Source organism: Diabrotica virgifera, chromosome 8, assembly GCF_917563875.1.
Source record: "Diabrotica virgifera virgifera chromosome 8, PGI_DIABVI_V3a".
Classification (NCBI taxonomy): Eukaryota; Metazoa; Arthropoda; class Insecta; order Coleoptera; family Chrysomelidae; genus Diabrotica; species Diabrotica virgifera.
In genome coordinates, this window is record NC_065450.1 from 88,842,934 (window position 1) to 88,869,545 (window position 26,612).

General features: G+C 32.6%; 1 protein-coding gene across 6 annotated transcripts in view; it reads right to left on the reverse strand.

Moving 5' to 3' along the window:
* LOC126890792 (glycoprotein 3-alpha-L-fucosyltransferase A-like) overlaps positions 1 to 26,612 on the reverse strand; it is a 319,356-nt gene that overhangs the window by 111,982 nt on the left and 180,762 nt on the right. For all 6 annotated transcript variants that reach the window (XR_007700463.1, XM_050659984.1, XM_050659985.1 and 3 more), the window contains exons 2-3: positions 15,780 to 15,959; positions 5,123 to 5,338 (exon numbers count right to left, since the gene is read on the reverse strand). Coding sequence is in view for 5 of the 6 variants with exons in the window: in XM_050659981.1 (XP_050515938.1) it covers positions 5,123 to 5,338; positions 15,780 to 15,959 (396 nt within the window). In the remaining variant the exon portion in view is untranslated. The remainder of the gene's footprint in view (positions 1 to 5,122; positions 5,339 to 15,779; positions 15,960 to 26,612) is intronic.

The following is a 26,612-nucleotide window of genomic DNA, read 5'->3' on the forward strand; positions in this document are numbered from 1 at the left end:
AGAAATTACAGTATCCTTTGTACAAGTAGTAAGTATTTTACTTAATCTATACCTGGGTGTCATATGCAGCAGCTTAACTTTTAACACTAGAAGCACCAACATTTTTGCATACCTAAAAGCACCGGAGCGGTCAAGATGACGGGTATTAGAATTTTCTATCGTCATTCGTTTTCGTATCGTTTTTAATTGAAAAAGGCCTATCCCAGCAAACAGACCGACGTGTTAATTACGTGAATTTTGGGTACATTTGTCACCAATATACGTAAATTGCTTACGTGAATTTCACGTGAAAATTTGGTTGGAATGTCACATTGAAAATACGTCTTTAAATTACGTGAATAACTCGTCTTCAATAGACGTGTTATTTACCTTAAATAGCAATAAAATCTTTCGGGAAATTCACGTTGCAAATACGTGTTGATTAACGTATCTTTCAGGGAATGTATATATTAGTATTCACGTGAAAGATACGTCCTCGGTTCACGTAAATAATTCGACCTTAATTAACTTATGAATCACGTACCTAATTATTATCCTCATAATATGATATAAATAAAACAAGCATATAAAGTATTAACAATGTATTTATTTAGTAGAATTTAGAGACTTTAAAACATTTGTCCTGTATAATTATTATACAAGATAATGATCCAAAAATGGTACCGACCTAAAGACACATTAAAAAATTTGCCAACACAAAACACAACACAGGTCACTTTTTATTTCGAGGAGGACACTTCGACACTTTCTTGTTTTTTCTAATTGCATCATGGCACTTCTACCCTCGAGCAGTGAGGTAAACGTTAATACGAAAGACATTATTATAAATAAACCCGTCTAAAATAAAACGAGGGAAATAAAGCTCTTCACGTTTCACTTTTTGTTGTGAGTTGTGAGAAATGTGAGAAGCTGATATTAGAGGTAATGATCATCGATTATAAAAATCGATTATTTTTAAATTACAGTTAAACTATTCTACTTACTTTAAATTAGTATTACGAATTTTTTTTGTTTTTAAATTTCTTCTACTATTAACTAATTGGTCTTACTAAAAATCTATTTCAATACCAGAATAATATAAAAAATAATCCTATCTAAACGTATCTATTATTCGATAAATCGATTAATTTAGTTTTCGAACCACGTATGTTAGTCACGTGATGGTATTTAAAGGAGGAGAAAGGCTTGGTAGTACTTCATCACCGCGCGCGATTTGAAAATAACACTAAACATCATTTTAGCTCCTGTGATATTTTTAAAGAAAAAAATAGCTTCAAATCAAGGTTGGATTGAAATACTTATGCTAAATGATCTTAAAAGCGAAACCATAAACTTTTTGTTTAAATATTGGTATTATTTACATTACTTTTACTACGTGAAATACATCTAATTTTTCGACGTCCATAAAATACAATGAGTAAAATTCAAGCGATACGTATTTAACCAACACCGTTGTAAAATTTTGTTTCCAAAATATTTCTCAAAATTTAACCAAAGAAAGTTATTTCTGTTTTGTGATTATTACGTGAAATAAACGTACCTTTGCGATGTAACCAAAATTCACAAATATTATAAAAAACATGTACTATATTCGTCATTATGATTTTATATTATTCTAATGTCAAACATGTATAAAGAAAGCACTAATATATAGGTGAATGATTTGGCACTGAAATACGTTTTTTTCCCGTCATAAATCACCGAGTTACGTATTCGTTGAAATTTGCCGTAAATTTAACGTAATTATCACGTAATTGGGCTCAAGTCTGTTTGCTGGGATATTAAGTTAATACCTACTAACAAAAGAGATTTAGTTAATTTAAATAAATTATTTAATTATTTAAGCACAATTTATGTAGTTACAATTTTTTTTAATTTTGCTTGTACAAGACCAACACACAAATTTTTTACATAGGTATATAACTTTTTCATGTTTTATTTTAGTTTTAGCTCCCAGTTTTCCACTTCTTCTTCTTCGGGTGCTATCTCTGCTACGGAGGTTGGCAATCATCATAGCTATTTTAATTTTTGAGTCAGTAGCTCTGAATAGTTGTTTTGAGCTGCATCCAAACCCCAGCCATGTAATTCGTCTTCTTCCGATGCTTCTTCTGATATCAACCCCTCCTTGCATTATGAGTCATAGGATATAGGATGCCATACTTCTCGCTCCGCATAACATGTCCGAGATATTGTAGCTTTTGTCACTGCCTACGTTTATTATTTGATTGAGGTGTTGTACCTCTGATTTGTTTCCGTTGATATTGTCCTGCCCTTAGTCAGATGACCTTGTCGCAATTCTTCTGCTAATTGAAGTAGGAAAATTTTCCCAGATATTTGACAACCAGTAACTTCCTTATTACACACATATTCCACAGTATTAATAGCAAAAACCCCGGAAGATCTCCAAACACTGATAAACAGAATAGTAGAGTGCAGCGAAAAGTTCGGTTTATCACTTAACATAAAAAAAAAAACAAAAATAATGATGGTGTCGAAATCTCCACAAAATTTTTCTGACATAACCGTACATAATAAAAGAATTGAGCGTGTTAGAAAATATAATTACCTGGGAACTGTGATTAATGAAAACAATGATCTGAAGAAATCAAGATCAGAATAGAAAAAGCTAGAGCTACTTTTACCAAAATGAAAACAGTTTTATGCGGAAGAGAGCTAAGTTTAAATCTTAAAATTCGCCTGATGAGATGTTACGTGCTGTCAGTTCTTTTCTATGGAATGGAAGCTTGGACACTGAAAAAGATCGATACAAGGAAAATAGAAGCATTCGAGATGTGGATGTACCGCAGGATACAGAGAATATCGTGGACAGAGAGAGTGACAAACATGGAAGTGTTGCGAAGGATGCAGAAAGAAAAAGAACTTGCGCTTACTATTAAAAAGCGCAAACTGCAATACTTGGGACATATAATGAGGGGACAAAAGTACCAGCTACTACAATTAATTATTCAGGGAAAAATAATAGGTAAAAGATCCATTGGCAGAAGAAAACATTCATGGTTGAAGAATTTAAGAGATTGGTACAAGTGCAGCAGCTGCCAATTATTTAGATCTACGGTATCAAAAATACGCATAGCCTTGATGATAGCCAAACTTCGGAACGAGGACGGCACCTGAAAAAGAAGAAGAAGAACTTCCTTATACAGAATCCAAGCATTTATTCCTACCATATGTAAGATATTAAAAAAAGCCTAACGGCCATATTCTTGAAGCTGATTTGGTTGAGCACTGTATGGCGATCCGATCTACAACGTCTACTCCGTATTTTGTATGGTTGTAGTAGGTAATGGTTTTAGGTTTCTCCTTTTTGTCTATGCCTATTTCAATATTGTTTGAGTATAGAGAATTCAGTGCTAGAACATTTTTGATAATTTTTCTCTGGTACACATGGTTTCCCTGGTTAGCTCAAGTCTTCGTGTATGAAAATTTTTGATTTGTATAATTCCATCTTTTGTTTTTTATTGGCGGAGGAATATCCTTTCTTGCTCGGTTTATTCTTCCAGTACTCCTGGTAGACTTCTTTCGTAATACTTTTTATGTATCGTGACAGTTCTTCCCTTATTCATAAATGGCCCATTTAACGGCTAATTACATGTTCCCCTAGAAGTTGATTGTCTGGTCGTTGTTTATCTTTCCGTAGGTAAGGAAATCCGTGCAATAAATATTTGGACTAGACATTAGCTGTAAGCCAGAATTTGATTGTATTTGGCACCCAGATACTGGGTGTGACATCTTGCCTTTGTGGGAAAAAGCTGTTCGTCGATAGATATATTTTAGTCAGTTGCAGGTGTAGCAAAATATACAATTCTCTATAAATAAGTTCCATATTGCCGACGCAAGTGCAAATTTATCTGTTGATCATCGCTCAGATCTGACTTCTCCTCCGTAGTAAGGACCGCATTTTTTCTAGGTAGACATCAACATATTCAACAAGTAATTACACTAAGTACCTACCTGCAAAAGAGTACTTGTAATCCTTAAATAGATGTAGCAAAGTCTTAAATTTTTAAGTTTCTGGAATAACTATGAATAAGTAGTAATACAGAGGGTCAAAAATATAAAGCAGTCAAAATGGCCGGCCTGGTGCTTCTAGGTATATATTAACACATCTCTAAAAGTAATTACACTAAGTACCTACCTGTAAAGGAGTAATTATAATCCTCAAGTAGATCTAGGAAAAGTCATAAATTATCAACTTTCTAAAACAACTAGGAATAAGTAATACAGAGGGTCCAAAATAGAACGCAGTCAAAATGACCGCTCTGGTGCTTCTAGTGTTAAACTTATTAGTTAGGTACTAAGGTAGACTATGCAATTTGCAATTTATTTAAATTTTGCAATAATTGATTGTTTCTGTCTTACTCCATTATTATTTTTTTAATTATGTTGATGATTTATGTAATATTAGTAAATTGTTTTGTTATTGTTTCGTTTTAATAACTTTTTATATGCTTTGTCGACAAAATATACAATTTTCCATGATAATAAAGCATATTTCTATCCTATTCTATTCTATTCTATTATATTCTATTTTATTCTATTCTATTCTATTCTATTCTATTCTATTCTATTCTATTCTATTCTATTCTATTCTATTCTATTCTATTCTATTCTATTCTATTCTATTCTATTCTATTCTATTCTATTCTATTCTATTCTATTCTATTCTATTCTATTCTATTCTATTCTATTCTATTCTATTCTATTCTATTCTATTCTATTCTATTCTATTCTATTCTATTCTATTCTATTCTATTCTATTCTATTCTATTCTATTCTATTCTATTCTATTCTATTCTATTCTATTCTATTCTATTCTATTCTATTCTATTCTATTCTATTCTATTCTATTCTATTCTATTCTATTCTATTCTATTCTATTCTATTCTATTCTATTCTATTCTACTAGTGATTATATCATAGATTATATATCTTGACCGAACTGTTTCTCAATTTTATATTTTCTCAATTCTGTAACATTTTCCTATGTTGAATTTGAAATATTTAAATACCTATTCAAATTGCGAATAACTTTAAAAATTAATATAGCCTTTTTAGGATGAAATCAACATTTAACAAAATTGACTTCTCAATATTTTCTTACCTTGATAATCCTCGGGCACGTACATAAGTTGTTCCACGATCCTATCCCCATCGGCCTGATCTGGGAATAACCTAGGAGGTCCTCTATAGTTCCCCGGAAACTCGGTCCCGCCCTTCATGAACCAAGGTTTGCCTTGGTTCTCCTTCGCAGTTGGTTCTTCAACCTCACCAACCTCATTGGATATTTCAAGTCGACCTGAAGAAGGCGGATCGTCGCCTAAAATCAAATGTCATTGTAAAAGTAAAAAAACTAAATTTGTTTGAAATACTGGCTGTTCAATAAGTTTTGCGGTTTGATAAGAGAGGGCGTTGCTACTATCCGAATTTTATTTTGTTAGGTTGGTACACTCTTGATATGAACGTCTGTGAAGTTTCATTTCAATCTGCCAATTCATTTTACAAACAAGTATTGTACAGTGATTGAATTTTTATTATTAGAAGGTTTAAAATCAAAGAAAATTTATGGACGAATGTTGAAAGTATATAAGGACTCTTCGCATTCAATTAGTACAGTAAAAATATGGGTTGCTGAATTTATAGGTGGTCATACAAGCCTTGAAGACAATCCACTTCAAGGATGTCCAAAAACAGCAACAACACCAGAAATCGTAGAACAAATACAGGATATGGCATTGAGTCGTTGAGTGACTGAAAGAGTTGTTGTTTGTTTGGGTTTATATGACTACGGACACTAAATCCATTCGCCAAAAGACTGAAAGAGTAGAAGCACTAGGTATCTTATTGGTAAGCAATATTTTGACTGAAGTATTGGGTTTTAGAAAGCTGTGTTCACAATGAGTGCCAACAACGAAACAAAAAACGCATTGGATTGCGACATTTCTTAGCAACATTTAGAGCGGTTTCTAAATGATAAAGTAGATTATGTGCGTTGATTGATTATAATGGATGAGACTTGGGTCTATCACTATGATCCTGAATCAAAACAAGAGGCTAAAGAGTGGTGTGCACCTGGTTCTTCGGCTCCGAAATCGGCTAAGAAGATGTTAGCTGAAGTTTTTTGGGATGCAAGAGGATTTTGTTTTTGTGAATTACTTGCAAACTGGTAAAACAATAAATTTTGGTATTGTAACCTTTTAGACCAACGGAGGAAAAAAAATGTGAAAAAAGACCCAGTTTGCAAAATACTAAAATCCTTTTTCATTAGGACAATGTACCGTAGTCTAGGAGCCAGAGAGGTCACCGTGTCCTTTTCAATTCTGATGGACACACTCAACGGTTTCTTATGGATTTTTGGCTGCTCATTACGAATTTCGAGGGGGGATTTCGATCCGAGTGGTCAAAAAATTGTTATAAACAATTTAATTGTTTATAAATTGTTTATAAGGCTCTGGCTCATAAACTAAGAGATAAAAAAAAATTCAAATAAAATTTATTGCTAAAAGGCTACGGTTCCACGGGCTGGAAATTGACGCTAGCAGTCCTGTAGTCGGTACAGTTCGGCTATTCCTATTCCGTTCTGCGGAACCATAAGTTCGTTTTGCGGCTACTGCTAGCGTCAATTTCCAGCCCGTGGAGAAGTAGCCATAATAAAAAAAAACGAAGAAAAGAACGTTCACTAAACTAAAATCCAACATTTAGAACTCAAGATATTGTAAAATTAGTGCACAATGTAAATTGCAAATTGCAAAAAAAGTATTTTTCGAAGCTTTATCGATCATAATTCGGCTTCTACACATGCAAGTGAGCCTTAGAAGGTCTCATTTTAAAGCTTAATTAATAGGTTCCAAACAAGTTTATTTTTGACTAAGATATCGATATTTTAATGGCGCGCTATGAGGCGCCAGATCGGCTCACAATCAAGTAAGTATTTTTAGACGTTTTATCAATCGTAGCTCGGCTTGTACGCATGCAAATGAGCCAATATATGATATCCATATAAAAATGGTTCCAGTTCTTTTGCAGTATTATCACTGCATATAAAACGAGCATTTGACTCACAATGTGATGTGGCGGCATACACACAATTAACGTGCCTTGATGATGCTGCAAAAGAACTAGATCCAATTTATATGGATATTATATACATAGATAATTAGACTCTGAAGCCCCAAAAAGTTTTAGTTTTACTGCCTACAAGAACAGAGTTAGTACCACCATGAAACTGTAAAAATTGCTCTAATGTGCAGTAAGCACAAAAACTGCTATGCAGATGTAAAAAGGCTGAGATTCCCTGCATATCTCGATGCAGATGCATGAAAGAAAATGTTTGTAAAATAGTATTAATAAATAATTTCAACTTACTTTTTAGTTATATTTCTGAAATATTGCTTTTTAAAGATTTTTTCTCATTTAGTACAAAAAATAGAAGAGAAAGTAAATAAAATGAAAGGTGATACGAGGTACAATATGATGATTTAATTATAAGAATTATATGATAAATTTTATCATCATCATCAGTGGCATGACAGCTCTTTATGAGCCAACGCCTTCTTCAGAACAATCCTCCATTCGCCCCTGTCTCTGGCAACTCTTCTCCATGCTATAATTCCAATAGATTTTAAATCAGTTTCTATGTTGTCTTGGTACCTAAGTCTCGGTCTTCCTCTTGCTCGTTGTCCTATCGGCCCTCTTCGATCAAAAACTTTTCTGACTATGGCATCTTCCTCTCGCCAGATTACATGACCTATACATCTAAGGTAAGATAAGATTTTATTAGGATCTTCAAAAATGAAAAATGAAGATATCTTATATATACGTAGAAATTATAATTTGCATCGAGAAGTTAGCGCCTGAACCTTTACGCGGTGAGCCGATATTGCGCTTCATAGCGCTCCATTAAAATATCGATATCTTAGTCAAAAATAACTTACGAACATTTTCATAAGCTCAAATTGTTCCTTTTGAGTTTTTCTATCACTATTATTAATTAAAGTATAAATGTTTATAGCTCATATTTGCTTGAAACCCTTATAAACAAAGTAATGTACATTTTTTTAAGAAAATTATAATTTCAAACGAGTATAACTTTAAAACAAATGAAAATAAAGTAACTAAATAACTATTTACCATTTTAATTTTATTATAATGGTGAATTCTGCATCTGAGACCCTTAAATTTGTTAAGAGATGTCGCTGGATCGCGTCCGAATGGGAATTTTTCAAATTCCCCTTAAATTGATGGTTGAGCTGTTTTTCGATTCAGATGAGTGCCAGAGCCGGATTTAAGGCAGTGGGGGCCCCTGGGCAGATTTGGTGTGGGGGACCTACCACCTACCATTAAAAAAATGTTGATCTACTTTTATAAATATATTTTTAAATAATAAAAAGTACAAGAGCTGTAACTTGTTACAGTAAAATATTAAAAATAATAGTAAGATGTATGGTTAAAGTCCGGGAAGTTTTCGAGGTATTTTAATTAAAAATTTCTTGATTATGTGGGACATATCTAGTTACATTAAGACATCGTGGCCAATGCTCATTATAGAGAGATGATTCAAACACTCTTGGCCCATCATAGACCGAAGTCGATTTTTAGTTAACTTAAATTTTGAGAATGATCTCTATCCACTGTAGTTAGTTAACATCAGAACTAAATATAATCAAAGTGTCACCTCAACATTTTTAAAAGCATCATTCATATTCTTTTCTTTTAGCAGTTCGTACATTTGAAGTTCTTTGCTTATATTTGATGAGCCGATTTCCTCTTTAATTGAATTGAAGAATCTTACAAACTGTACCAGATGGACACATAGGTTTTCATCTAAATGATTGCTATAAATGTTGGCAAGCTTTAGTGAGTGAGCTTCAATTTCATTGAGAGTTAAATGTTCAAATTTTCCAAAATTATGTAAAAATCCAAAATTGGAATGAATGGATTCGTATGTAGACAGCCTCTGAGTTAAAGAGGTAATGAAGTGATCTATTATAGCGATGAAATTTTGAGTTCTAAACTTCTCTGATGTTCTCATATTTTTCGAAATTATCACGTCTTGACTGTATAATTTATCTAAGTGATCTAAGTGCTGCCACTCCTGAATTAAGGTCAATATTTGGATCTTGAAGAATACGACTTATGCTGTTTGTCTTCCCTAATATCCTCTCTGTTTCCAGTAAACACATTCGATTATAGGTACAAACCATTTGCAATGCTACGAGTTTTAAATTATTCGTCTTCAGAAATTTTGGATAATGCTCCTTTAATCTGATTATAACCTTTAATTAGTTCTTTTGCGGCATCACCTCCATAACCATCAAGTAGTATTTGCTCTTTTAGGAACAGTAATATTTTTGCCACGGTCTGCGTTGCTGTCGCTTAAAGACGCAGCTTTTAAACATTCTGTTAACAAGTTGTATATATATGTAGAGGAAGTGAAAAATACATAGTTAGTTCTTCTAAGAAATTAAAGAATGCTGTGCTATGCTAATACATGATAACACTCAGTTGCAGCCTTTGGAACTAAATTTAGAGAGTGGGCGACACAAGGAATCCACAACTCCAAGATATTAAGGTGCGTGTCCAAACGTGGGTGCTCCGTGCTCGGTGTAGCAGCTCCACATAGTGGATACGTTGGTGCTCGCCCCACGGCGCTCACCCTCTTTGATTCAACCGATTTGCGGGTTATATGTAGGGGAGCGCATGCCGTATCCATTTGAGCAGCTACACCGAGCAGGGAGCACGCACGTATGGATACGTACCTTTTTGTCCTATAATTTCAGCCTGAACACCATTGTATTTTCCACTGATAACTGACGCATTAACGTAGGACGGTCTCCTGCAGTTTTTCAAATCGGCTGTTGATAAAGCTTCAATCGAGCTGTTGATAAAGCCTGAAATGGTGGAAACAGCTGTCCAGCGATTGTGCATCCCTCTGAATCAAAAACAAGCAAAACCATCTTTTACTTTTCTATCTTCACTCAGATTTGAGTACTAGGAAGTTCCTCTTCTGTCCTTTTGCTAGACGAATGAAAACGGAATGTGATTGCAAGGAGTCCTTTTTGTTTTCTATATTCGTCGTCTGCGGTCTTATAAATTGGTAAAGTCGCAGATTAAGGATGTACCAGAAATAATTTTCAACACGAAAAGTCTCAGATTTAAATAACTATTTACCATTTTAATTTTATTATAATGGTGAATTCTGCATCTGAGACTCTTCAATTTGAAAATAAACTAATTTAACAAACTTTTCTTGGAAGCCTATTAATTAATACTTATTTTGCAATTTGCATTGTGCACTAATTTTACAATATCTTGAGTTCTAATATTTGGATTTAAGTTTAGTAAACATTTTTTTATTCGTTTTTTATTAAGGAACAAATTTTATTTGAAATATGTTTTTATCTCTATTAGTTTATGAGCCAGAGACTTATAAACAATTTATAAACAATTAAATTGTTTATAACAATTTTTGACCACTCAGATCGAAATCCATCAGAATTGAAAAGGACACGGTTACATCTATTTGGCGCCTAGACTACCGTATCATATGAGCATTTTAAACTGCAATGACTAAAATTCATGAATTAAAGTTTGAATTGTTGGGGCATCCACCGTATTCATAATATTTTGTCCCTAGCGACTTCTATCTATTTCAGTACCTAAAAAAATTCATGCGTGGAAAGCGTTTTTCATCAAATATGCTGAGGTCATGACAGATGTGGAAGCGTATTTTGCAGCCCTTCCAGATTCTCACTTCAGGGATGGAATTTATAAATTGGAATCTCATTGTGGATAAACTGACTAATTTTAAGTAACTTTTGTTCTATAGAGCTTTTTCGCCAAGTCAACACTTTTCGAGTTATTTGCGAGTGAATATGTTCATTTTTCAACAAAATAACTACATTTTTAGACGGTTTAGTCCCTTTTAACTACAGCCCTTTCAAAAATAAGGACTTTGAACCGATGAAACCTACAGATCATATAAACAATACATACACGAGTCAAAAAACTTGTGAAGTCGTAACGATTAAGTTCATTTGAGATACTAATTAGGAGGTGATTTTCCCGATTTTTTTACAAAAAAAAAGGAGTAGCTTTATTTTGAGCGTAACTTGTTTAGCTTTCGACGCTAGAAATTTTTTTTATAAAACAAAAATGAAGCTTTTTTTAAACACTTTAAATAAGTTGTAATGAGTTTTCTCCGAAAAGGCTATATTTTTGCTAAGAATGTTTTTTTCGACAAAATACTTACTTTTTGAGTTATTTGCGAAAAACAGTCTAAAAACGTTATTATTTTGTTGAAAAAATGAACATATTCACTGGCAAATATCTCGAACAGTATTGACTTATTGAAAAAACTCTATGGAACAAAAGTTACTTAAAATTAGTCAGTTTATCCATTTCCGGACTTACTTTGGACGTATATTTTTTCACTTCCAAGAAGGGGTGAAAAGCACCCCCAGGGCAAAAGCACACATCGGCACAATATCACTTTTTTTCTTTGACTTGTTAGCTATGTGTATGCCAAATTTCATATCAATCCAAGCAGTTTTTTAAAATTTAGAGGTTTTTCAATATATAGTTTACCGTTAAAGAACGTACTATAAAGCGTATTTCAAACTATAAAATTTTATTTTATTATCGAGTCACAAAACAGTGAACAGCTATATGTCTTTTTAAATATGTACTTATATATACGCCTTGCGTATATACATATGTATAAGTCCTTGCATAATAACTTCCTCAAAGATAAGAAGCTTACTCAGATTACTAAACTGAAAATTTACAAAGCAGCAATTAGACCAGTAATCACATATGGTGCTGAAGTAATGTGTCTGACTCAGAAAGAAGAAGAAAGGTTGAGGATCCTAGAGAGGAAAATAATTCGGAGGATAGCAGGCCCACTAAACTTAGGTAATAATGAATTTAGAAAGCTCATGAACCACGAAGTAAGAGGACTTCTGAAAGGAGAATACATCGTCAGATTTATCAAGGCACAGAGACTCAGATGGATGGGACATACAGAAAGGAGAAATCCAGAAGCCGTCATCAAGAAAATTTCCAAATGGAGACCTGTATCAGGCAGACCACGAGGAAGACCCAAAACTAGATGGAAGAACCAGATAGTCGAGGACCTTAAGAAGATGGGAGTCAGAGAATGGGTAACCATAAGCAAAAACAGGAACGAATGGAGAAAAATTGTAGAAGGTTCCAAGTCACACAGCCAATTGTAAAACCAAAATGTTAATGCGGATTGATTCACCACGACAAACGAATCGGAAGAGCCCAAAGAGGGCGGCAATCACTCCGCTAGGAGTGTGGATGCCATGATGATGATATACGCCTTGCTTTAATGTCAAAGTAGGAAAAACTGAAAATGAACCACATCTGAGAGATAAATGTACCATTTGGCTTGGACATTAGAAACAACAGATTAGAATGCCTCCTACAATGCCTCCTCTATCAAGGTAGATTAGTCCAAACAAAGAACACAAAAATCACGTTGACTCCATACTTGTGCAGAAAAGATGGAAAATCTCAGTAAGAAAAGTACGAGCTATGCCTCGGAGCATACGCTGTGGATCAGATCATAAGCACAAATATTAGAAGGCACAAATAAAACATGTAATGGAATAAATAGCTGAAGACATTCAGCATTCAGCTGAAAAAGAATGCAAACTAGATGAAATTCCAAAATAACAATCATTGGATGTCAGGGGCAAAACTGGAGACAACACTCAAGGAACAGCGGAGCTAAGCAGCAAAATCAAATGTATGTGCATCAGTAATAAAAACAATTATAATATCGCTGTCAACAACTTGAGCAGCATGCAAACCGGTATGAAAGTCATGAACCACTAGTCAACTATTAAGGTAAATAGTTAGCCCGGGAGTTCAAAAAACAACTTCAGCCTATTCAAGGCCACAACGAAGAAGTAAAAACTGACATAGAGACCCTGGCAGAAACCTGAAACAACTACTACTCAGAATTATACAAATATACTTCCGAAAGGTGTATCAATCATAGAATATAAGAAAAATGCAATGAAGGAAGTAGAGCCACTCATTTGACGAATAGAAGTTGAGAAAGCTCTCAACCAACTATCTAATAATTTAATACAAGTCAAAGTTTTCAACTTAATAAATAATGTTAAATTAAAAATTTTATTGTCCCCACTTTTTGGTTACAACTCGGTGGCTTCTAAAAATGCAAGCCAAGCGGATGCTGGAGCTAGGAAGATGAGGGAATTCTATAATTTGCAATTCACATCCGATCTGTCCAACGCGGAAAAAATCCGACGAAAATGGAACCCTACATACTTAGATAGGAGTAATACTAAAAGAAATAAAAATGAATAACCATTTTCAACGAAAACATTTCGTTTATAAATTCGCAAAAGTGTGTGTGTTATTGCGTTGCCGCTCCTGCAATACTCAGATCAGATTTATCGATGGATTCTTATGTAGTTTTTCCTTCTGAATCCAAATCTCAAAACGGCATTTCGATATTTCTAACCGTCTTCGAGATAATCGACTTCAAAAATCTGAAATGTGACGTCACAATCGTTTTATTTTATGCCGACACACTACACGTCCAGCTGAAATCGTTGCTATTAAGTAGGCTAGTTTCTTAATCTCAATTTGTTAAGCTATTAAGCAAAGCATAGGTTATTTACATTTGAGTTTGACACTTCGTGAATGTCAAACATTAAGTATTAATAAAACATCAATGACATTTGATAGTGAATTTAATTATTATATATACAGGGTGTAACGAAAATACAGGTCATAAATTTAATCACATATTCTGGGACCAAAAATAGTTTGATTGAACCTAACTTACCTTAGTACAAATGTGCATATAAAAAAGTTACAACCCTTTGAAATTACAAAATGAAAATCGATTTTTTCCAATATATCGAAAACTATTAAAGATTTTTTATTGAAAATGGATAAATATGGCATTTTTATGAGAGTAGCATCTTAAAAAAAATTATAGTGAAATCTGGACACCCTATAAAAATTTTATGGGGGTTTAGTTCCTTTAAACCCCCCCAAACTTTTGTGTACGTTCCAATTAAATTGTTCTTGTAGTACCATTACTTAAACACAATATTTTTAAAACTTTTTTGGCTCTTAGTACTTTTTCGAAAATTCAGTTTTTATCGGGATATTTTGAATATTTGTCAAATCCACCACATGTTTGTATATGGTTAAGTACGATTATGGAGACTTGGTAAAAATATGAAAATTTATGTATGATTTACATTTTTAGGTATATTTTGAACCGTATTAAAAAAGAAGCCATATCTCGATAAAAGTTGCCTTCTCGAAAAAATACAAAGAGGCAAAAAAGTTTTAAAAACATTTTGTTTAACTAATGGTATCGCGTTAATTGGAGCGTACACAAACATTTGGGGGGTTTAAACGAACAAAACCCCCATAAAATTTTTATGTAAACATATTAAAAAAGAAGCCGCAATTCGATAAAAATTGCCTTATCGAAAAAATACTAAGAGCCAAAAAAGTTTTAGAAATATTTAATTTAACTAATGGTACCACAATAATAATTTAATTGGAACGTACAGAAAAGTTTGGGGGTTTAAGGGAACAAAACCCCCATAAAATTTTTATGGGGAGCACAAATTTCACTATAATTTTTCTTTAAGATGCTCCTGCCGTAAGAATGCCACATATCCATTTTCAATAAAAAATCTCGAATAGTTTTCGATATATTCGAAAAAATCGATTTTCATTTTGTAACTTCAAAGGGCTATAACTTTTTTTATGTGCATATTTGTACTAAGGTAAGTTAGGTTCATTCGAACTATTTTTGGTCCCAGAATATGTGATTTAATTTATGACCTTATTTTTGTTACACCCTGTATATTTATATACATATATTATAAATAATTAAGATGTTCAAAAATACAATTTGAGTATGTTTTAAAAGCAATAATTATTTATTAACAGCTTTAAAAAGGTTTATACGGGTATACGGCCTCCCCTTTATGATAAACGGACTGTTCCATTTGCTATGAAATTAAAATATAGTCGGCTCGCTAAACTCGACACAACTGGCTAGTAATTTTAGTAGGTAATTTTTTTGTTTATGCGAATTTTGCCAAAATTGACAAAATTACTAATTATTTAGTAATTATTAACTAATTAGTAATTATTTTTTGCCAAATTGGCAAATTATCGACTAAAATCACTAACCAGTTTTGTCTGAGTTTAGCGAACCGACAGTATATGAAACAATATTGTTTGGTATAAAAAATTATGGTCTGATATGTGCAATTACATTCTTCTAATGGAAAAAAATATTTGAAGCTTTGTCTCAATTTATGGATACCAACAACATTTTCATTTATAACTGTTTTATTTTTAATTTGACGAAGAAAAGTTATTCTTCATAAAAACCTCTTTATGCTCTAAGATTTATGATGCAACCATCATATGTAAAATTTTATTAATTTTATACGAGGTATATAAAAAATATGAATTTCGATCAAAAGTAAACTACCTTTATAGTTCATAACAGTTAAATTAGAATAATATAATTGCACATTAAAACATAATTATTAATTCTAAACTACTTTTCATAATAGCAATTTTCCATATTATTATGAATTAAAATACGTAAATAAACAAAGTTTCGTTATGATAATGCTCGCATTTTCAGCTTGTTATCTTTGGCTTCGTGTTGGAACGAGATGAAAATGGTTATTCATTTTTAATAATTTAATAATTCGACTCACCGATATCGTTAATTTCTGGATCATCTTGATTTTCTTGTAGGGAAGGTCCACTACCGATGCGGATCCATGAAAACCGATGATGTACTGAGATTAGTACTGAAAAACTGAAAAGAACTAGGATGATGAGGAAAATCCTGCGCGCCGATAGTCGCGGGGGCATTTTCAGGGATAATCCATTACCTGAAAACAATAAGTTTATGTAGTACTTAGTTAATTTTTATTACTATGAGTAACAATAAATTTTATTAATACAAATAAATGCGTAAACCTACGAACATTTTTAGAATATAGATACGATGTTTTAAAAATAGAGCCAGCGTCATGTATGATGATAAATCAATCGAAATAGGGGAGTCAATGGAGTTTTTATTTACGGAAAAAATCAAACAAGATAGAACTTTCTATAATTTCGTTAAAAAATTTATAATAAGCAACATATCAAAAAGTTCTACTCCAAAAGTGGGTGCTTAATTTTTATTAAATAAATCAACTGCGAAATTAGTTGTTTTTTAAATACCTACAAAATATAAATTTTAGAAAAAAACTGAGTTGACCATTAAGAAATTTAGAAAATTTTACACAAAAAAAATTTACAAAAAAAATCGATTTTTCTAAAATTAAATCTATAGCTTCTTTTTTTTTATTTTTAACGCTCAAGTGACCCCTCTCACAAACATTGGCACACTGTATGGCATCGTTCGTTGGAGCGCGCGGTGGAGGTTTTAGCATAATTTTTTAAATAATCGATCAAAATAAATTTTACAAATTGGAGATGAAAGGAGAACATTAAAGTTATCTTGCAGTTATAATAAAAAGAAAAAATATGTGCATAAGTACAGTGCGGGCGGAAAGTGGGACTTGCATGTGCTACTAATAACATTTTAACTATAAAATTTACATAACTTACTTTTCAAACATCGTGCTAACCGATGATTTATTAAAAAAAATCTCAAACGTTTATTTCTAATAATACGACGCGCGTCGTCTCAAAAAATGTAATTTTTGATTATTTCATTCATAGGAGATTCTGACCAATAGAAAGCTACAGAAATCTGAATTAAATCTATAATTTTTGATAATCTCCCGTCGTTAAGTATATTACGTCAGATGCCATTCGTTGCTACGAAAAAATACATTCAGTGACATTAATGACAATTAATGTTTTAAAAATTATAAAAGTGATGACTTTCAATCGTCAAATATTTATAAAAACTGTGTGTTTAATGGTACTTACATAAATAAATTACAATAAAATTTTGGTTTTGAACAGTTTTATTCATGAAATAATCGCAACAAATTGCACTCGACCTCTGAAATTAATATAGAATTTTTGCTCTCGTGACACTTTGACATAATTTCACTCGCCTTCGGCTCGTGAAATTAAAACTGTCAAAGTGTCACTCGGGAAAAATTCAATAATTTCAGAGCTCTTGTGCAATTACTACTGAAAACTTTGTAGTTTTTCAGAATTACTACCACTTTATGTAATACAAAATAGATGCAAAAAATGTAATACATAGACTGAAAAATATCAATTAAAAAAAGATGTTTATACAAAGTCATCAACAATTTTTCTGTTCAACTTTCCTACAATACATTTAACAACAAGCTTAAAAAATTATACATATTGGAACCAATCGGAAACTTTTGTATTATATTATACAAAGTTTGTTTCCCAAATTTGTGTCATCGAAGAATTTTTGACATATACAGGGTGTCCAGAAACTCTACCGACAAACGAGGACAGGAGACTCCTCAGGTAATTTTAAGACAATTTAACCAAATTCACCTAGTCCGAAAATGCTTCCTAAGGGAGCTAGAGCTGTTTGAAAATGGCGTCTTGTAATTAGTTTTTCTTAAATACCTCCAGAACGCTTATAGTTAAAAAAACAAAAATTGGTATGCCTATTTATCTTCCAGAGATAAATCGACTCCATCTATTGCGAATTTATAGTACCGGTCATAGGCGTCTCTTTTGGCTAGTTTAACGGTTATTTTATCGCATAACTTTTTTGTCTTTAAATTTTAAGCATTTTTAACTTTCGATTATTAAATTGTGAGGTATGCTAATACTAAAAGGTACTCTTGATTTAAGTCGGTAGGACACACCGTTTTCTAGAAAAATCGATTTGAAAATTTTTCGTCCCTTAAATTTGAAAAAAAATTTAAAAATTTTTTCAAAAAAAAACGGTGTATTTTACAAACTTAAAGCAAGAGTAACTTTTACTACTAGAACAGCTCATAATTTAATAATCTAGTGACAAAAATGCTTAAAAATTAAAGACAAAAAGTTATGCGATAAAATAACCGTTGACCTACCCAAAACCGACGCATATGACTGCTACTTGAAATTCGCAATTAATGAAATCGATTCATCTCTGGAATATAATTAAACGTTCAAGTTTTCGTTTTTCTAAATAGTTTTTTTTTTGAAATTTTTATTTGAAATTTAAAGAACGAAAAATGTTCAAATAGATTTTTCTAGAAAACGGTCTATCATATCGACTTAAAACAAGAGTACTTTTTAATACAAGAATACTTACCTCACAATTTAATAATCCAGAGTCAAAAATGCTAAAAAGTTAAAGATAAAAAAGTTATGCGATAAAATAACCGTTGCCCTACCCAAAACGGACGCCTATGACCGGTACTAGAAATTTGCAATGGATGGAATCGATTTATCTCTGGAAGATAAATACGCATATAAATTTTTGTTTTTCTAAATAGAAGCGTTCCAGAGGTATTTAAGAAAAACTAATTACCAGACGCCATCTTCAAATAGCTCTAGCTCCCGTAGGAAGCGTTTTCGGACTAAGTGAATTGGGTTAAATTGTCTTAAAATTATCTGAGGAATCTCCTGTATTCGTTTGTCGGTAGAGTTTCTGGACACCTTGTATTTTACGAAAAAAAGTTATTTTTCGCAAAATGCTCTGTCTGGCATAGAATCTAAGAAGCAACCATCAGATATCAAATTTTATCAATTTTGTACCAAGTATATCAAAAAATGCGAATTTCCTCAAGAGTAAAGAACCTTTATGCATCGACAAATATTAATTAATCAGAATCTTTCATAACCAACCACTTAGAAGTTTAATTCTTGTCTTATGTTGAGGAAAGAGACAGTCACAACAGCAAAAACTGATCAACCAGAAAAAAATAAAATATGTACAACACACTTTGAATGTTTGGAATACGAAGAAACAACAGGTATCGAAACTTAAGAACTAAAGATGTGGAAGGAGAAGGAACTAAAAAATTTTGTAACAATGACAACACCTACAGTAAACGAAAACACTGTGTCTTTCGTAGGACTATATTTCTCAGATATTAATTCCTCAGAACAAATGACGGAGTTTAAAAAACATCTAAGCATCGCACAATCGCACTATCTAACTACGGAACGCTGAACCGGAATTGGAAGATCAAGTGAATAGAGTAAACAGAGTCGCAGGTTGCCTGAATGAAACAATAGGGAGAAATAAATATATTGGGAAATAAATGAAAGGCAGAATATTTAGAAAATAATCACCAGACCAGATATGTAAATAATTATTACATACGCGGCAGAACCACAACCTAACATAGAGAGGCCAGAAATAATTCTAGAAACAGCAAACACGAAAACTCTTAGAACAATCGATGATGAGACTTTATGGGACGGAGCTAAAAGTACAGATATAATATAGAGATGCAAGGTGAAGAATGTCAAGTAGTGAGTAAGAAATAAAAGAGTCAAATGGAACAATCATATAAGCCGAATGACAACAAATATTAGTACCAATGACGGCAAGAGACGCCCCCAAGAAGTTTCCTAAAATTGAAGACGATCGGTGAGAAGATCTTGAAAAAGATGGAACAACAACTTACTGGAGGTACATTAAAAAACAGACAAAATCATATGTACAAAAAAAGAAGAAGAAGAAGAAGAAGAAGAAGAAGAAGAAGAAATTTAATTCCTCTAACATCGACATCATCTCACAACTTTTTTAAATATAAGATATTCAACATAAAATATAAGAGTTATGTTATTAGACTTTGCTATGTGGCTATTTTCACTTACTTTTAAGATGTTTTCACTGATGATGGTATGATAAGACCGAAAACGTTCTGAAACTTTTAATCCTTTAAAAGTACCTAAGTACATTAAAAGTACCTATTTACTTCATTGTAAGTTTTTTTAAACTGTTTTATACAGCCAACCACTGGGATTTTCCCTTTTATTATTTAATTGATAAAAATGTTCATATTTTTTGTAATTTCCTATGATTTGATTATCAACAACGTATCAACACGTCAAGATATCTTAAACCAACCTCATTCAACCTACATTTTATAATAATTTCGGTCTCTGTTTATCTTATCACTTGTTTTTTACTATTTCATTATCTAAATAATTGTTACCTACAACTAATAACCTTACCAATGCAGACCCTCTACCCCCTACCCACTACACAAAACCTCTACACAAAAAGAAGAAGAAGAAAAAGAAAGTGAATTTCTCTAAGATCGACATCATCTCAAACTTTTTTAAATTGAAGATATTCAATATGTAATCTAAGGGTTATTAGACCCTCCTATGTGACAATTTTCACTTACTTTTAAGACGTTTTCACTGATAATGGTATGATAAAGCCGAAAACTTTCTAAAATTTTTAATCCTTTAGGATAATTTAAATTTTATAATAAAAATATACCACTATACACTAAAAGAATTTACTTCATTGTAAGTTTTTTTTAAACTGCTATATACAGCCAACCACTGGATTTTCCCTTGTATTATTTAATTAATAAAAATGTTCAATATTTTGTAATTTCATATGTGATTCAATAAAATTGTGTTTTTACTAGGAAAGTTTTGGGGTAGTTCTGATTTCTTTCATTATATATGGATTTTGGGCTGCTGAATCCGAATATGAGGTTTGCGGACAAAATTTCTTGATGGAACATTGAAAAAATCGCGAAAAAAACGAAAAATTTCAGCTTTTTTCCGCTTTTTTGCTCAAATCTCGAAAACTATTAACTTTTAGTAAATGGTCTGTTAACAGAAATTAAAGTACTTAAAATTATCTACAAATATCACTATTTACTTTTTTTCTCAGACGAACCGTTCGGTCTAAAGTGAAAGTTGAAAATTGCCAATTTTTAACGGTCTCGGAAAAACCCACTTTTTACATTCCAAAACTTTATTTTTTATTAGAATGCTGTCATTTGATAAATTTCTCCTAGTTTTCTGTACAAATAATAAATGTTAGTTCATAGGTATGGTATGTCTCTTGTGACAGCTTCCATGAGTCCATTCCGTCCTAAGAGGCCGGGAATATCTCTGCTTTTCCCTTAGGGCCACAGAAGATCAGCACATATTATGGAGTCACAGTTTCAGTTGGTGTGAACATTTTCTTCGGATCTGTTATCTTGATTTCTGATAAACCTTGAGGTTTTGTCCTTTTAAAATGAATTAGTTGAACAGCTCCCTGACTTCCATAAACCTCAGGCGCGGGTTTCTTTTTTATCCGAGGAATGGATTGCTTAGGAGCTACTGCATGTTTTGGTGCAATACAAAAAATGCCACATATGACGAGAAAAGTGTGGTATTCGTCGATTGTATGTACGTTAAAATAAGCGTTATCGTACACCTGCTGTGTAAAGCACGGCAGGTCAATTTTCTGCGGATCGCCTGCGAATGCTGACACTTCCAGGCGAACAGTTTCTGTATAGGATGAACAAAACCCCAAAGAGGAAACTACATCAACCTATTTTCTTGAGCCGTACTTTTTGTAGAGAAAACGGCCAACCCTGCAAGGAATGGTGAGACCAACTATCTGGGCCTTACTGCCGCTACAAGACTTTGGGCAAGCGCGTTGCTTATCTGGAAGTGTCAGCAATTGACCAGCCGTGCTTTACACAACAGGTGTACGAAAACGCTGATTTTAACCCTTTCTATGCCAGGCCTTAATTTGTATGTTGGTCCCTCAATCCCAAAGGTTTTTTCATGCTTAGAGTCCCATTGCCTTATATATACGTCGCATATAAATAAACAAACAAATGACCAAAACATGTTTTTTAATGAGTTTTTTTAATCAACTTAAACGTTTTCTTTTCAAAAGTACACATCAGAGAGCAAAACCAACTTGAAAAAATGTAACTAACTTAAAAAAAATAATGTAATGTAAATTAACATTAAAAGTTTTCTTTTGTGTGGTACTCCTCAAAACATGACACTACGCAAAGGCCGAATCCGCATCTTGCACACATCTTTCTCGATTCTCTTCTTTTTTTTTGGTCTTTTCTGTGGCTACAAACGCTTCACCTTCTAGCAGCTACCTATAAGCGTTGCCACCAGTGCTACAATATAGCATATATCTAAAATATGTGAACAAATATATACGGCAATAGGTCCGCATGACCTGTCCTACGTGCCAACATTTTGAGGCTTTGGGAACAATAACCTAACATTTTCGGACATATTTCAACGGCATTGGGACACCAATGAGTCTAAAATTTTATAAGCAACGCATATTTTTGGCTTTGGTAAATTGAGACCATAACACCTTGAACGTATATATACGGCGGCTGGGAATACAGACCCATTTTTTCAAAAACGTATATATGCAGCGTTGGGACAGAAAGGGTTAACGTACATAAAATCGACGGATACCACACTTTTTACGTCATGGGTGGCATTTCTTGTATTGCACCAAAACATGCAATAGCTCCTAACCAATCCATTCCTCGGCTAAAAACTAAACCCGCACCTGAGGTTTATGGAAGTCAGAGAGCTCTTCAACTAATACATTTTGAAAGGACAAAACCTCAAGGCTTATCAGAAATCAAGATCCGAAGGGAATGTTCACACCAACTGAAACTGTGACTCCATCTGTGCCTGATCTTCTGTGGCTCTAAGGGAAAAGCAGAGACATTTTCGGTATTTTAGGATGGAATGGATACATGGAAACTGTGAGAAGAGACATACCATATTCATATTAGGAACTAACATTTATTATTTGTACAGAAAACTAGGAGAAATTTATCAAATGACAGCATTCTAATAAAAACTAAAGTTTTGGAATGTAAAAAGTGGGTTTTGCCGAGACCGTTAAAAATTGGGAATTTTCAACTTGCACTTTAGACCGAACAGTTCGTCTGGGAAAAAAGTAAATAGTGATATTTGTAGATAATTTTAAGCACTTTAATTTCTGTTAACAGACCATTTACTAAAAGTTAATACTTTTCTAGATTTGAGCAAAAAACGGAAAAAAGCTGAAATTTTTCGATTTTTTCGCGATTTTTTCAATGTTCCGGCAAGAAATTTTGTCCGCAAACCTCATATTCGGATTCAGCAGCCCAAAATCCATATATAATGAAAGAAATCAGAACTACCCCAAAACTTTCCCACCAGGGAGCTCGTAGAGTACAAATTCACTGAATCAATGATTTGATTATCAACAATGCATCAACACGTCAAGATATCTTAAACTAGGGTGACCAAATTATAAACTTGAAAAAACGGGACACATCCAAGGAGCAGTAGCGCACCTAGAATTTTTCTCTGTGGGGGGGGGGGGGGGGGTTGGGCACCTTCTATTGTTTGTGAAAGACAAGTTACATTTTCCTACTATTCTTTATATAATTTTCCTGCATATTATACAAATCGAGAGAATACAATAGAGAAATGCACCTAATATTCATAGATTTCAAAAGCGCTTTTGATACAATCAATCGGACGAAAATGATGGACGAGCTAGATAATGTCAGGATCCCAGAAAAATTAAGACATATAGAACGGAACAACTTCTAAGGAGATCAATGTAAACAAAGGCGAGAAACAAGGTGACTCTATCTCCCCGACACTATTTAATCTGATACTGAAATGAAAGTAATCATAATGAGAACAAACTTTGCAAACAAAAATATTATTACAGATCAACTTAAATAGCCAGAATGATCGCCAATATTCAAAACGAATAGGCACCAAAATAAGAAGACAGATCAACTTCAACTAGTAGCATATGCAGATGATCTAGTCATCACAGTGAAGACGAACATGACACTTATAAAAGCAGTTGGAAAATTAGATAAGGAAGAACCATATATTTGAAACTGTACATATCCACCTTTAGCTACTTGGGAGTAACAATAGGGAAAACTGGAAAAGAGAGAACAGAAGAAATAATTATGAAAGGCAGAAAACCATATGGAATGAATAGAAATCTGCTGAAAAAAAAAGACTCCAAGTATAATACATATTAACCTATATAAGACCTCAGTAAGACCTGTTGTTACATATGGGATGGAAACAACGACGATTAACAAGAAAGAGGAAGATAGCCTTCCGAAATTTGAAGTAAAAATAATGAGAACAATACTGGGCCACAATGTAACAAGAGAATGAGAAATATAAATGAGAACAGATGCAGAAATTAAGGAAAAATTAAAGAGAGAAAATATAGTCAGATACATAAAATCAACCCAACGCAAATACGGGACATTTAGGCGTCCCGAGAGACTTTTTCGGGACCCCGGGACAAATCGTTAAAAAGCGGGACAATCCCGTTTTTACGGGATGTTTGGTCATCCTATCTTAAAGCCACCTCATTCAACCTACATTTTATAACAATTTCTGCTTCCTTTTATGTTATCATTGGTTTTTTACGATATCATTATCTAAATAATTGTTACCTACAACTAATAACCCTACCAATACATATCTATACAAAAAGAAGAAGAAGAAGAAGAAGAAACTACATTTCTCTAATATCGACCTCACCTTAGAACTTTTTTAAATTCAAGATATTCAATATGTAATCTAAGGGTTATTAGCCCTGCTATGTGGCAATTTTCACTTACTTTTAAGATGTTTTCACTGATGATAGTATGATAAAACCGAAAACTTTCTGAAATTTTTAATCCTTTAGATTAATTTAAATTTTATAATAAAAATATAGCAGTATACACTAAGCGCGTGATACACACGCAAACTTTAAGTACGCGGGTTTAAAGACCGCGGACTTACTCGGCTCGCCGTCGGTGATACACGGCAGACTTAAAGTACGCGGTTTTAAAGATCGCGGTCGCCGTCGGTGGTTTGTGCTATTTAGGAATTTTATCGTATTATATACTTCGTATCGTATCGTTTTATAATATATTTTTAATACTAATAAAAAAGTAAAAAATAAAAAAAGCATTTTTAAGAAACTCTTTTCTTTAGTTACGAGTGACTAAAATTAAAAATATAAAAAAATCAACTAAAAAGCAAAAAATAAAAAAAAATTGAAAAGATCTAACACATTCGTCAAAGAAAAGCGTGGCGCGTCTTCATCGAATAAACGGTTTTCGCCTCACGCTTTTCTTTAACGAATGTGTTAGATTTTTTCAATTTATTTTTATTTTTAGCTTTTTAGTTGATTTTTTTATAATATTTTTTATTTTAGTCACTCGTAACTAAAAAAAGCGTTTCTTAAAAATTTTTCTTTCATATTTTTTTATTTTTTACTTTTTAGTCTTACACTTTTCAAACATTAAACTATATCGTCATGTTTCTTAAAATATGTATAAAACATATGATGTACTAACATGAAAAGTAGTCGGAATCGGTAAAAAATTTGAAACTTTATTATTTACTAATTTATGAAGCATAACGTAAACAATTAACGTATAAAGTGAAATTATGTATAGTTCATATCATTCGCTACAACACGTAAAAGTTTTAAGTTTTTACATTGTAAAAAACAAGAGAATTTAAGCATTTTCCATTAAAATCGTTTTTTTTTTATTTAAACAATTAATAAACATAAAAAAAATGTTGTTGATTATTCGTGTATTGTTCCCGCGAATGCACATGTCTGCAAATTTTCATTCATTTGCATTGGAGAAAAGGCACTTAAATTAACGTCTAAAGATTTGACGCAAACTATTGAACTAAATAAAAGCGTTTAATAAAAAAGACGAGGTCGAAAAGTGTAGCTAACAAACAAAATATCATAGATAAGAGGGTAATAATTTCATCACGAGGATAAAACAGCCTATAAATAATTAAGTTTACTCAAAAACAAATAATCAAAAATAATTTAGTATAGGTAGCTTAAAATAGTGTTTTACGGTTTTCTCAAAATTTATAAAATGTAACTTGTCTCCTTTCAACAATAAACGATTGATTTATTTCTAGGCAATTTGCTTAATTAGTGAAAATATAAGTGTAACTTTAAACACAATGACATGATGGCTCGAGGCTCGCGGCTCGCGGCTCACGGCTCGTGGCAGTGATACACGTACGGGTTACGAGTAAGATTTCAAACTTGTTGGATCGACGGCGTACTTACTCGGCGGACTTAAAGTACGCGTACTTGCTGTGATACACGCGCGAAAGACGTCGTCGAGCCATAAGTTCGCGTACTTACTCGCGTGTGTATCACCCCTTTAAAAGAAAGTTTACTTAGTTGTAAGTTTTTTTAAATGGCCGTATACAGAAAACCGCCGGTATTTCTCTTTTATTATTTAATTGGTAAAAATGTTCCTATATTTTGTAATTTCGTACGATTTGATTATCAACAACGCATCAACACGTCAAGATATCATAAACCAACCTCATTCAACCTACATTTTATAATAATGTCTGTTTCTGTTTATCTTATCATTTGTTTTTTACGATTTCATTATCTAAATAATTGTTACCTAACAACTAATAACCCTACCAATACATACAACACCACACGTTACCTAAATATTCATTATATTTGTTTGAAAAACATTATTATACATTCACATACAAATATTTAATTTCGAAATTGTTAACCTTTAACAAAAAGTGTGTGGAAATATTAAGGATATGACGAATTA